Here is a 13,799-nt window from a genome sequence, read left to right on the forward strand (position 1 = left end):
CTAGTGTGTGCACATCATGCATACTTCAAAAATGTTCCAACATAGTATACATATGGGTATTTCTCTCGTACTATCTAATGTAAAAGCACTACACACTAATTTTGATGTCAGACTTGGTGTGAGTAGTACGTTAGTATGCCATTTCGAACACAGCCATTGTATAGGCCTCATAGATCAATATTTTTGCTCAAAAAACATGTAAAAGGTTAAAATTGCTGCTAAAACTTTGTTTTGATCTCTAATGGAAACACTCCGTTTATTGACATTGTCGGGAAAGTTTCGGGCATTGCATTGTGGGATGTGGAGTCCTGGAAACCGATGCAAAGAAGTGTTAACTTTCTTCTTGTGTTTGCCCTCGAAAACTCTGCCAAAGTGACTTCCCGATAAGTTTCCAGTGTTTTCACGGACTAAAAACGGCAACAAGAAGCTTTATTTTGGGGTTTGCACGGAAAGATCTTAATCTAGCCGAAATGGAATGTCTCGCAGAATACCTCAAAAAAAAAAACTAGAACAAAAAAAAAGAGAATCCAAGTTTCTACCATTTGCTATGTAAATTCTGATATAAAGATTTAAAGTTATAGAGTGGTAGAGAGTTACAACAATGTGCAGCTTCTTTAAACGTGAACATATGAACATATGACATTTTTGAAATTTCTAATAACCTGAAGAAATCTTAGGTCTGTCTGGGATTTAGGTATTAAATGATATCGTATGTGTGTGTGTGTGTGTGTGTGTGTGTGTAATGGTCATGGTGTATCTGCCTCCTGCCCTGACTCATATGGGACAGGCCGCCCTGCAGCACTGAACAGGATAAGAAGCAAAGGATTAGAATAGAGAAGTAGGACACTACCAACCTTATGAAGCCTTTACTAGTCCTGAACATCTGTGTTCTAATCTGATAACTCAGATTCTAATTAAAAAAAACTTTATCAGTAGCTGTTCCTTCCTTCATGTCTGTCATCAACAGTTTTCTGCATCATCCGTACATTTTCAGCATCACTGCATGTAAATAAAGCCTTGATTTTTTGCAAAAACATAATCTAATCTTAACATTCTTGTCCATCCAATCCTGATTGTTTCTATCTTGTCCTTAATCTAAGTTAAACCCTCGACTTGTGCACAGTTTTTACATTAAATTCCATGTACAGCCCTATCTCAGTCTTAAAAAGTGAAGTGGAATACATTTCCTGCTTACTGCATTTTTTATGACACTGTCACAAAAAAAAAACTCATAAAAGTTGAACTGGGGAGATTTTTACTGCTGCTCTGCTTTAATCGACCAGAGTCAGCACTCAGAAAAAGCTTGTCCTCAAAGCGGCTGCACTCGGGCCATCACTTTATGCTTCGTCACGCTGCCCTACTTCTTTAAATGCTGCCAAACATTTTAATCACAGTTTTAAAAAATAAAAAAGTTTCTTTCCGATATGAATAATCTGCAAAAACACAAGGTGGGGGCAAACTGAAAGTGATGAAGTTCTATGAAATGATCAAATGTCAACAATGGGACGATGCATTGTATGTCATGGCCTTCTTATTGCAGATAATTGTAATTTTTTTTATGGTTTCCCCTAAAAATTCAGTGTTTTTTCAATTGTTATTGTTAAGGAGCTCTGGGATGTTGACAAAGTAAAAAACTGTCAGCATAATGTCTCCCTTTTAAATGATTAGCAGTCTGCCAAATGTAGATTAGCTAACACTGTTGGGGTTACGGGTCTATATCTAATTATCTTTTGAGTCAAAGTCCAACAGAGTCACTTGTTTCCCATGATATACACGCCTGCCACTCCTCAGTATTTGTCTGCAACAGCAAACTATCATTATATCTTATTAAATGCAGGCAGAGCGAGAGAGAGATAATGATGTTTACAAAAAGTTTGCCAAGTAACATCCTGCTTAGAATAAATGTATGCGGTGTGAAAGGAAGCACTTTGTTGAACTATTTCATTTTTTTTATTTATTGACATCCAGGTTATGGTTAATAATTATTCAATGAATGTATTCTATAAATGTTCAAAGCTGCTGGGGACCATATAGACCATGTAGATTTCTGTATCTAAATGTCATTCAGAAGTGATTTTCCAAAACTTTTCCACTTTGACGCCATCATTGCATTCTTCTACGGGACTCCAAATCCCACAACGCAATGCAAATGACTATTTGTCAACAAACTGACTGTTTATAATGAAATCAATAACAAACTTGTAGCAGCAATTTCCACCTTTGTGAGTAAAATTGTCAATTTTTAAAAAAAAAATACCTTTGAGTTATTGCTCTATGAGGCCTACACTATGGTCATGTTGGAAATATTCTAAATCATACTAAGTTTGACATCAAAATGTAGTGCATTCATATTAGATAGTATGAAAAGATTGAGAATGCGAGAAACACCTGGACCCATACTATAGACTAGAGGGTTTTAACAGTGTGTCATCACCTTGTCATCAAACTGGAAGTAGCCATATTGGAGGTACTCAGCAGGTAAACAAAGCAGATCTCGAACGTCAAACAAAATAAAATGGTGAATTATTGCCGTGTTTTTGGCTGTACCAATCGGTCAATTTTATAGACTGCCAAAAGTTCAAACAAATCAGGGAGAACAATGTCAAAAATTATCAGAGGAAAGGAGGCGCTTGTGGCTAGCGAAGCTAAACCAGGATCTACGAGGCCAAAATCTGGTCAACATCCGCATTTGATGGGCCAATTTCTTGTCAGGTAAGTGAAATGTTGATAGCAGTGGCTCTTAACTAATTATCTATTGTGATGATACAGTTGTGTGCGAAAGTCAGGGCACCCCTTTAAAAACAGCATATTTTATATATTTAAAAAGTTATATTCATATTTACTGTCTCTCTGGTATATGGGAAAAAAAAAGACAATATTGTCAGGAAACATTAATGCATAGTTACATTTTATTTTATAAATTGAACAAAATTACAAAAATGAAAAACATAATTTTGGCATGTGCAAAAGTCGGGGCACCCTACAGCATCAGTACCTTCAGTACTTAGTAACACCCCCTCTGGCAGATATCACAGCTTGTAAACGCTTCTTATAGCCAACAACAAGTCTCTGGATTCTATTATTTGGGATTTTTCCCCATTCTTCCTTGCAAAAGGCTTCCAGTTCTGCAATATTCCTAGGACGTCTTGCATGCACAGCTCTTTTAAGATCTACCCACAGATTTTCGATAATGTTTAAGTCGGGAGACTGTGAAGGCCATTCCAAAACCTTCAGCTTGCGTTTCTTGAAGTAGTCCATGGTGGATTTGGAGGTATGTTTAGGATCATTATCCTGTTGTAGAAGCCATCCTCTTTTTCAGCTTTAGCTTTTTTACAGATGCTGTGATATTTGCCTCCAGAATTTGCTGGTATTTAATTGAATCCATTCTTCCCTCCACCCGAGCAATGTTTCCTGTCCCACTAGCTGCAACACAACCCCAAAGCATGATGGATCCACCCCCATATTTAACAGTTGGCAAGGTGTTCTTTTCATGAAATGCTGCTCCTTTTTTTCTCCAAACATACCTTTGCTTATTGTGGCCAAAGAGTTCTATTTTAACTTCATCAGTCCACAGCACTTGTTTCCAAAAGTCATCAGGCTTCTGTAGATGTTCTGTTGCATATTTTTGACGTTGTATTTTATGATGAGGTCGTAGATAAGGTTTTTTTCTACAGACTCTTCCATGAAGGTCTTGTTTGTGCAAGTATCGGCGCACAGTGGAAGGGTGCACCACCACTCCTGAGTCTGCTAAATCTTCCTGGAGGTCTTTTGAAGTCAAATGTGGGTTTTGGTTTACCTTTCTGACCAGACTACGAGCTGTTCTCTCCGAGAGTTTCCTTGGTCTTCCAGATCTCTTCTTGACCTCCACAGTTCCCCTCACCTGCCATCTCTTAATTATGCCTCGCACTGTGGAAACTGCAAGCTGAAAACGCTTTGCTATCTTCTTGTAGCCCTCCCCGGCATTGTGGGCATCAATTACTTTCATTTTTTCTGTCTTACACAGCTTCTTAGAGGAACCCATGGTTGCTGAGTGTTTGTACAAGGTTTGTGGAGTCGCCGTATTTAAGAAACCCTCAAATTGGCACCAGCTGGCACTCCCTAATGACAATTGTTGACACATGCTTCAGGACCAATGAGCTGGTAGAGGTCTGAGCTTGTAAAAATAATCTGACACTTTGAAACTCTCAGGGTGCCCCGACTTTTGCACATGCCAAAATTATGTTTTTCATTTTTGTAATTTGTTCAATTTATAAAATAAAATGTAACTATGCATTAATGTTTCCTGACAATATTGTCTTTTTTTCACATATACCAGAGAGACAGTAAATATGAATATAACTTTTTAAATATATAAAATATGCTGTTTTTAAAGGGGTGCCCTGACTTTCGCACACAACTGTAATACAATTCATATCAAGCTACAGCATGTCGCATCATTGACTTAATATAATCACATTTAATAACCTGCTACAGTAGCAACACAGTTCTTGAAATATAAAGCTAAAATGTGCTGGATTTCTCATTGTATTACAGGTAAAAGGTCTGACCTTTATGAAAAGGATGACCCAGATTGGGCTAGGGTTAAAACCAGGTAGATGACGATATCAGGATACATAATAGATGGAAGACTTTCCATGTCATCATTGATCCAAGATGAGGGAGCCAACTGGATCCGCACCACCAATAAACCCTAACTTTTCCAAATATCGTGCCCTTTCCTGTGGACCAAGTCATTCCCTGTACTGTATGCCTTTGCATCTATGATGCATTTTGAGGAGCTTTTCTGTGGTTTTGGACATTTATTCATCGCAGTGTTTACCTCCGAGTGCCTCCAATAGGGCTGCGCATCCGAGTTACTGGCCAGCATGTGACGAAGGTGAAAACCCTCTATATCGGGACATTTTTAAGTACGCACAGTGGACATAGTCAAACTCAACCACCTATGATGCATGGCGAGTGGAACGTAAAATCGTCCAGGTACCACCTTCAAGCTAAAAATCAAACATCCCCTTTCTTGTCTTCTATTAGTTTTTAACACTTTTGTAAATAGGGCTCTTGTTTTGAAGTTACTGAAATTTTCATCAGTAGTAAATGATGGATAAAATAGCATCTTCGAAATGTCAAAAAGAAATGTGTATACGTGAGTTTTATGAATTGAATGATCACATGTTGATATTCTACTTGGTCACTTTCTTGCTTCAAATGTTTTCAGAACTTTCAAAGGTGGAGAATTAACGGAGGTATTTAGCCTCAGTGTGCTTCAGGTTTTTGTCGTTGTAGGTTTGAAATGCATCTTGGGAAACTTGGAAGTATACTTCAGTGGTAATGTTCATTATCCTAATCATCCATAGTATATAGTAGTATATTCATACTCCTTGAGTTTGTAGTGTATAGTTAGTGTGCCATTTCAAACACAGCCTATGTCTTCATCTGTGTTATGAAAAACATTAGTAATTGTCCAGTAATTGTATTGCAGCCAATACATAAAATAATCACAGTCTGCATTTTGAATCCATGTGAGAAGAACCTCACACACTCCTTCTCATCAGTTGATGCAAAGCCTGAACACTAAATCTGCAATGGGATGCACACAAAGGCATATGCTCATAATGTAGGCCACTGCACTGAGCAGCAGCATCATTGCTTTTGTTAATTACACTGGCTGGTATAATCTGGATGTGGCAGAATTCTCTTTGAAGAAAAACATGTTCAATAAGGAGCCGAAAAGTAGAGCGATTACTCCTGATAATGCTGTTCACAGAGAGCCTCTGTCGCAGGGTTAAAGAAGCACATCAACTCTTTTAGAGGAACTCAGAGGTCACAGCAGGAAAAGTCTTTCATCACTGTCAATATTTCAACACGCTGTGGGGAAACTAACCTTCAACTTCACTGTTATTATTCATCATTGTGGAAACGTGAATACTGAAGATACTTCTTAACCAATTACCCTTGCCAAGAGCAGTGTTTCTCAAATAGGGGTACGCAATGCCACTACAGGGGCAGAGAGAGAGAGAGAAAGAAAAAGAGAAAGAGAGAGCGAGAGAGAGAGAGAGAGAGAGAGGGAGAGAGAGAGAGAGAGAGAGAGAGAGAAAGAGAGAGAGATGATAACAAATGGAAGCATTAAAAAAAGTTGCAGTTTTAGGTTTATTTTTAGTTAAAAATGATAATCATACTAAATAATACCAGCAACTCACAAAACGACACCAAAAACACACAAAATAACAGGAAAATATACTGAATTAAAAAAATAAGAACAAATGAACAATGACAAAATATAGACAAATAAACAGAAACGACAACAAAAGCACACAGAATGAAACAAAAACTACATAAAATGATGATAGTAATTAATTATCTTGATTAGAACATGAACTGAAAATACAAGGGTGAGTCAGTGAGATGAACGTAAATGATAAAAACTAAATAAATCTATTCAGGAGGCACTAAATACAGTTTAGTTTCAGTTATTTACTGTACTGGGTGGGTCACGGACAGCTGGTCAAAAATTAATACTTATTGTATCTCATGTTGGACTTGTTTTTTATTTTGAAAGATTTTTTTCCTTTGACAGGCATGCTGTGAAATGCATGTTGCACAGAAAAATATATAGATTTGGGTTTTAAAAAAAGATTATATATGTGTGCTTTCAACAGCAGTTTTTGAAAAACTAAATTTGGTTGGTTGAATTCTAAAAAAAAAGTGCGTCGTGATTTAATGACTGTGGCAAAATGTGGGTCTCAGGGTGAAACAGTTGAGAACCCTTGCATTAGAAAAGTCTCATTTATGATTTACATTTTTCAAAAATATTATTATTTTTCCTTCAATTAAGTCTGACCTCAGAAGTTATACAATAGCTATAAAAATCAAAAAAAAAACAACTTAAAAATACTAAATACAATTAGAGAAAATGTTATTCCCAAACTTAATCTGACCTGATTTAATCTCAATTGACTGAAGTGAAAGTTTTTCCCCAATTATCATATTTTCAGGTGTTATTTCACACTGACCTGCCTGGCCAGTCTGCGGGCCTCCCAGTAAGGCTTGGACTCTTCCACGGCCTTTCCAATCTTCTTCACTAGTTCGTCGAGTTTCACGGTGGCTTCCACCAGAACAGAACGAAACTTCTGCCTCGCAGCCTGATCAAAGAAAACACATAAACACACACACACACATGGTGTTTACAAAGAGAGAGGCCCAACTCAGCATGGACAAAAGAACGCAAAAGTCACGCATTAAAGAAAAAGAAAAGTGTCACTAATCATTCGACATGAATGAACACATTTTTGGTAGCTATGTTTGTGTTAGAGTAGGTAGTGGGATTTTTGGTTTAAGAAAATAGATCCTTATAGTTTTGGTTAAAATAATGCACTACTACGAATGTACCGATATTTGTATAGTGTGTTTTATACAAAGGTTAACTCATTGTGCTTTACATGACTAATAGTGAAACATTTACTGTATACAACTTTTATAAGTATATGAATGCAAATAAATATTTAGAATATTTTCACGGTCTAATAAAGAGTTTTTCAACTGAGACGTCAAAACCCAAAAGTGGACCATGGACCTGTTTTCAGTGGGTCAGTTTTTTTTCATGCACCAGATTACAGTCTCATTACCTTTCTAACAATGGCAGGTAGTGATGATTTCCATTATTTAATCACTAATAACAGGAGGAAATGTTCATTCTACAAACTTTAAATGACGATTCTTATAGATCTGCACTTTACATTATATTTGTATTTGGCAATTGAAAATTGACAAATGCATTGTAATCGTAGGAGTTCTTATTATTTTTCTTCCGCAACTCCTTTTCCTAAAACTCCTCCTAGGCTATTAATGCAGCACTAACGACACATATGTCATCTCATAGTGGCAATGTTAAGGATGATTTGTCAACCTTTTTTTCCATATCTCTATGAATATTTATTGTACAAGTTTGATGCTTACATTTATGAAAAGCTCATCTCAAGTGGAGTATTTTATTTATTTAGACTGAAGTTGTATAACCTGCCAGTAAAAAGATCAGTAGGGGTCAAAGTTCATGACATCACATAAAAAAATTTTTTTCCCCCCTATAACTTGGCAACAAATTGAGACACAGTGCACAGACTGCTACCATTGAACAAAATTTCCTTTCAATGTGTGACCATAATCGTCAAATAATTTAGCTTATTGAATTCTTAGAAACAGTGTGTTATGTACCTAGCATTGGGCTTTTTGTTGTTGGTTTTAATCTAAAGGCAGTAAATTGACTGTAAAACTAAATATATTTACTTTTTTAGCATCACCATGTGTATAAACTACAACTTTTTATTGTTACTGTACTGCTAAATCCAGGGATAATTACGCCCCATTTATTCAATTAAGAAATACCCCCAATCTAATTTATTTTAATGCCTCGCCAACTATTAATTCAAACTTAACAAAGTTAAGGAGCTTTAGTTTGATTTGATGGTGTAAAGAGATATCTGATCAATTTAGTCAAAGCAAATGGACAAGGTTATGCTTCCTATTGATTAAACCGTCTCTGGGATCAAAGGCAAAAAACAAATTAGGAGATGTTTTCAGATGTCAAAAATTGATTCATGTGTATATCAACACAGTTGACCCTTCTTAGTCTAAACATAACTAGCAAGTCATTGATTCTGTAAAACATTTATGTGTCTGCTGCTGCATTATCGTCTTCAAAGAGATCATGTGGCAATGGATTTCCTTTTATATATCAAAGGAGGAAAAAACTTTTTAAAATGTGCATGGACAGCCTACAAAAACATGCAATATTAAATACACATGTAATCTGTTTTCTATGGTGCAATTTCATCAAGCTTTGACCTATTTTCATCCAAGACTATTCATGACATGTTTAGAAGTCAACGAATGAATGGCAAAGTTTTTAACATCCTTTATTTGTTAAACTAGAGCCTAGGGAACATTATTTTTCTGTTCTTAGAAACCGTTCTTTTGATTAGTGTTACTAAAGAACAATGTAACCTGATAAGTTTTGTTCCATTAGTCTCTGCTTCTTCAGTTTTTGGGTGAAGCACAATCTGAAAGGCACAGGAAACCATAATTTACAGCCATTAAACCTAATTTAATAAAAGACAATTATTAACATGATGTTCTCAATGAGGCGGAAAACAAGGCTTGCCCCACATTAAGCAAAAGCAGCCAATTACTGATCTGATAGGGAGAGACTGTGCAGAATTTAAAGTCAGACACCATTTTATTAACTGACCATAAGTGAACTGTTTGCTTTTTATCTTAAAGAGCTTTGTTTGCGGGATATTTTCCCTGACTATATCTGGATTAATTAAGTTGAGAAGCATCAACCATTTCAAGAGGAAAAACAAGTCCAAAAACTTTAACGGTCAGTGAGTTTCTGATGTGGATGAATTGGTTCTCACAACAACTTTGACCCAGAACTTAAGGTCACTAGAATGCTGGTCAGTAAACAAGTGATTTAGAAATCAAATGCAAAAAGGAAAGCAGAAGGTTTTAGGATATTCAAAAGTTGACACACTCAATATTTGTTTGGGAAGCTTTTTTCTTTCACCTGAACATTTTGAAATGTTCCTGTCAATAAAGCGACAACAGTCTGGACTTTTCTTTTACTTGGGGAATAGAGATTTTTTTTTGTTCACATGAATAAATATTGACAAATAAAAGTGACTGAATCAGCATTTACTGGTAGTCACTGCCATAGCGACCCATTAATCCAACCTCCATGAAGTACACTGTATTACTAGGTCTCTGCTTCACAATGATTCTCTATGGTGGACAAATCACCCATTATTTCATTTAATTCAACTTGCTTTTGGTATTAATGTTAAAGAAGAAATTGAAAAAGTTCTACTTGATTACATTTATTAGCCACCAGAAAAGCTTTCCATACAATCTCCATCACATTTAAGTATTTAAACATTAGATTTAGTCTTCTCAAATCTGCTGCTGCAGATTCATTGCTCAAACTCAGAAAGTAAGCTTCTTAAATTGAAGTGTTTTATATTTTTATTTTAAATATAAATATTTTACTAGGGTTGTGAATTGCTATGAATCTGACAATACGATTCTCAAGTTTCATGCCACAATACGATACATCCCGATACTAAACAACACAATATCAATAATTACAAATTTCACCTTTATTATAAAAGTATAATATATATATATATATATATATATATATATATATATATATATTTTTTTTTTTAAACTTGCGAGAACAAGTAAATGATTACTAACTGAAAGGACCAATATGAAAAACAAGTAGTGTGTTTATCAAATTGTCAAATTACATTTTTTAAAAAAGTTCCACTTTTGCTTCTACAACAGATTCTGACTCTGTTAATAAAAAAAAAGTAAAAACATAAGTCTATAAAAGTGTCCAGTATGTTTTATGAAAATAAAGGGCAATCAACTTCCAAGCTAAAATACATTGAGGAGTCAGGTAGTTTAACAAGGTCTGATGTGGACGTTTACGTGCTATGCATGTTAGCGCAATTAAATAAAATAAAAAAAAGATAAAAAAAACTAACAATTTGGACATTTTTTGGATCAACAGGATAATCGTGCACTGAATTATCACGATATATTGCCGAATCGATATTTTTCTTACACCCTTGTATTTTACACTTCAAAATACCCTTCCACAGACAGAAATGTAATATGATATAAATTCCACAAGATTAATCCTCAATGACGTGTTAAAAAAACAGAAAGTCTGACTATTGGCTTGAATTATAGGAGACGGGAGAAGGAGAAAAGGTAAAGAAAAATATAAAGAAAGAAAAATACAGAAAAAGAGATTACTTTAACATAAGGTCATTATTATTTAGCTAGAAGACACAGAGTGCAGTCCTTTCTCTTGCTCCTTACAATCATGCAGTTTCTTTAAAGACCAAAGACTTTGAACCATATAAAGCTGCAGGCCATTTCACTGACCTACAAACCATGAGAAAAGAATGTCTTTACAATGCTTTAATTGGCTTCAGAGATGAGTTATGCAAACGGAACAGCCTTGATCGCCCAAGGGAAAAAAACTGTTACAAATGTGCTTTACTGTACTTTCAATAGAAAACAGTTCAACTCAATGAAAAACACCATTGACCAATATAGTGATTTTATGCTAAAAAGTAAGCAGAGTTTCCTCTGTTTGTCCTTAAAGTCGCTGACACAGTAAAACATGACTTTGTTGTTGAACGGTGAAGGATTCGGCCTGAAATCAGATCAAAGGTCCAGTTGTAATTCTGTTAAACTATTGTGTCAGTAGTCAGTAATCAGTACACACACAATCCCCCACTGTCACTGCTGCTTTTTCAGACAGAGGTTCCAGATTAGCATCACTTACATGCTAACATGTCTGTTTTGTGTGCATTAAACCTGATCTAACACACTTAAAGTGCTTGTTAACAGACTGACCTCTAGTTCCGTCTCACATCTGTTGATGTCGTCGGTGGACTGGTTGAGTTTCTCCAGTTCTCCCTGAAAGACAGGAAAAGAATGATGGTGAGAAGAGAAACCAGAAAAGGTCTGTGTGTCGTGTAATTTAACAGCTGGAACGGGAATAACAACATCTGGGCTGCATGGTAGACAGTGGATTGCATTGATTATTTGTATTCTCTTAAGTAAACAAACTAAGAACTCAAAATCAAAAAGAAATCTAATGTTCAGCTAGGAAGTAGATTAACTACTAACATGACCTTCAATATTATCATCCTGGCTTTTAGTCTGCAAGGCTATCATTAGCAGATAATATTGTGCGGCACTGCAGAGGGAGAGCCTTTATTGCATGGACATTGTTTGGTCTTGATCATTATTACTGTTACAAACATACTACAGACCAACGTGGGATTTTAGGATCATTACCAATATTGGGGGTAAATAAAGCCAATGACCAATATACTGTCTATTGGTTGATAGTTGGAGTATTAACAAAAGTACTAATCACTCAGAGTTCAACCGATATGGAATTGTTAGGGCCGACGCCGATATTTCCAATACCAAGATCATTACCAGCGCTACGAGTAACCGCGACTCAGGAACCGTTTCTGAAATTCCTCTTTAGTTCACTGTTGATGAGACAAACTTTTTTAAATCCGGAATCCGTTACAGAATAACTAACCCTAACCTTCTGAAGTGGATTTTAATCTCTTGCATGGAATGGTCACATGACTTTCAGTAACATCATAGGCCACATACGAATAGCACAGGAATTGCCCGTACGGCTACATACGGATAGCCCCTTCGATCATTATAATGCAGAAAACACAGGGCGACAGAATTGCAACAAAAAAGTGAAAACATCAGTTCCAATAATGACCAATGCTGATTAATCGGTATTAGCTGAAATCGGACCGATTAATCGGTCAGGCTCTACTTTTTTCTTTTTTTTTTTACCTTTGTCAAACACTTGCTAAGCTTTGTTCAGTAATTAATCAGCCTTTTATAATCTAATATTATTGCTGCCGTTGTCCATTCTCTAATTTTTGATTTTACTTTCCATTTCAAACAGCTTTTGGTGAAAACAAATTATAAAAATGTAATGACAGCCATATGAAACATTAGACATTTGTATTGAATAAAGCAGTGGAAATGGTTTTATTTTTAAAGTCCTTATGCAAACATTAATTGGTTTGATTAAATTGAATATTTAGACTATTTAGACACAGATTGGGATTGAAAACATTCACAGGTCATTCATTGTAAAGGTGCTGCTACAGGCAGGAATACTGAGCTCCAATGAACAAAAACACACCATGAAATAAAACAACATACTGATGAGAAATAATTTAGTAGTAATGATGATAAACCTGTATTCGTGGATCCACCTCCTCGTCCTCATATTCAGGCTCGTCCTCAAACCTGTTCTCCTTCTCTACCTGATCCTGATCCATTCTGGAGCTCAAACAACGGCTGAACAAAGACCGACACACAGAGACTCCTCGGTCTCAGCTCCGGGATTAAAACCCTCTCTAAGTCTACCACAGAGGTTGTTTACAAACGTCAGGTTTTCCACAGACGGACATCCTGGACTTGTCTCCGTCAGTCAGTGCAGAAGCGTCGGTTGTTACCGTCCTTCACATCCGTCAGTGAGCAGAGGGAGAACTGACTGACTGAGCCCTGAGGGTAACTCCTCCTCCTGCTCTTCTTCATGGACTCATTACTGACACCCAGCGGTGACTGAAGGTACTTTCATTCACAACATGTCTACACACACAGACTAAAGAGGGTTCTCATAGGCCTGAAAACAATCATATTGTTACAAAGCCCGACACATCTGAGTAATACACCTGATTTAATTTTTTTTAATTTTATTTTATTTTATTTTCATCCACCTATTTGTTGCACTTTGAGATTTTTTCTAAATGTACAGTGCATTATAATTAAAATGTATGATTAAACACAAAAACTAAATTTGTTTTACAAAGTTGACAAAAAATAAATAAAAAATCCGGAAATACATGAATATAGCTTTGTGAACAATGCAATCATAATATTCTTTATTCGTATTTCACATTATGTTAACAACAAAACACAATTTTGTTGTTTAAGCTCATATACCAAAATCCATTTAGATTGCAAAAATGTCAAATATTATTAGGAGATTAATATAGATTAATCAAGAATAATTAATTACAAAGTCGCTAATTATTTAGATTACTTTTTTTTTTTTTACATAATTATTTCTATATCTACGATCATGAATGTACTGGTCTGCAGTTCAGTTGTTAGGAGCTAAGTTCAACAATTTTGTATTAGTTTGAAAAGTGCTCGAATTTGTCAACATGTGAGACGAC

At 35.7% G+C, this 13,799-nt stretch overlaps 1 protein-coding gene across 1 annotated transcript in view; it reads right to left on the reverse strand.

The window, feature by feature from the left end:
* The window catches only part of sh3bp5b (SH3-domain binding protein 5b (BTK-associated)), a 31,783-nt gene extending 18,638 nt beyond the window's left edge, over window positions 1–13,145 (reverse strand). Inside the window, exons 1-3 of the mRNA XM_028470413.1 lie at window positions 12,813–13,145; window positions 11,422–11,484; window positions 7,008–7,136 (exon numbers count right to left, since the gene is read on the reverse strand). Coding sequence (XP_028326214.1) covers window positions 7,008–7,136; window positions 11,422–11,484; window positions 12,813–12,896 — 276 coding nt within the window. The 5' untranslated portion in view covers window positions 12,897–13,145. The remainder of the gene's footprint in view (window positions 1–7,007; window positions 7,137–11,421; window positions 11,485–12,812) is intronic.
* Window positions 13,146–13,799: the final 654 nt, after the last annotated feature.

This window comes from Gouania willdenowi, chromosome 16 (genome assembly GCF_900634775.1).
Source record: "Gouania willdenowi chromosome 16, fGouWil2.1, whole genome shotgun sequence".
NCBI lineage: Eukaryota > Metazoa > Chordata > Actinopteri > Blenniiformes > Gobiesocidae > Gouania > Gouania willdenowi.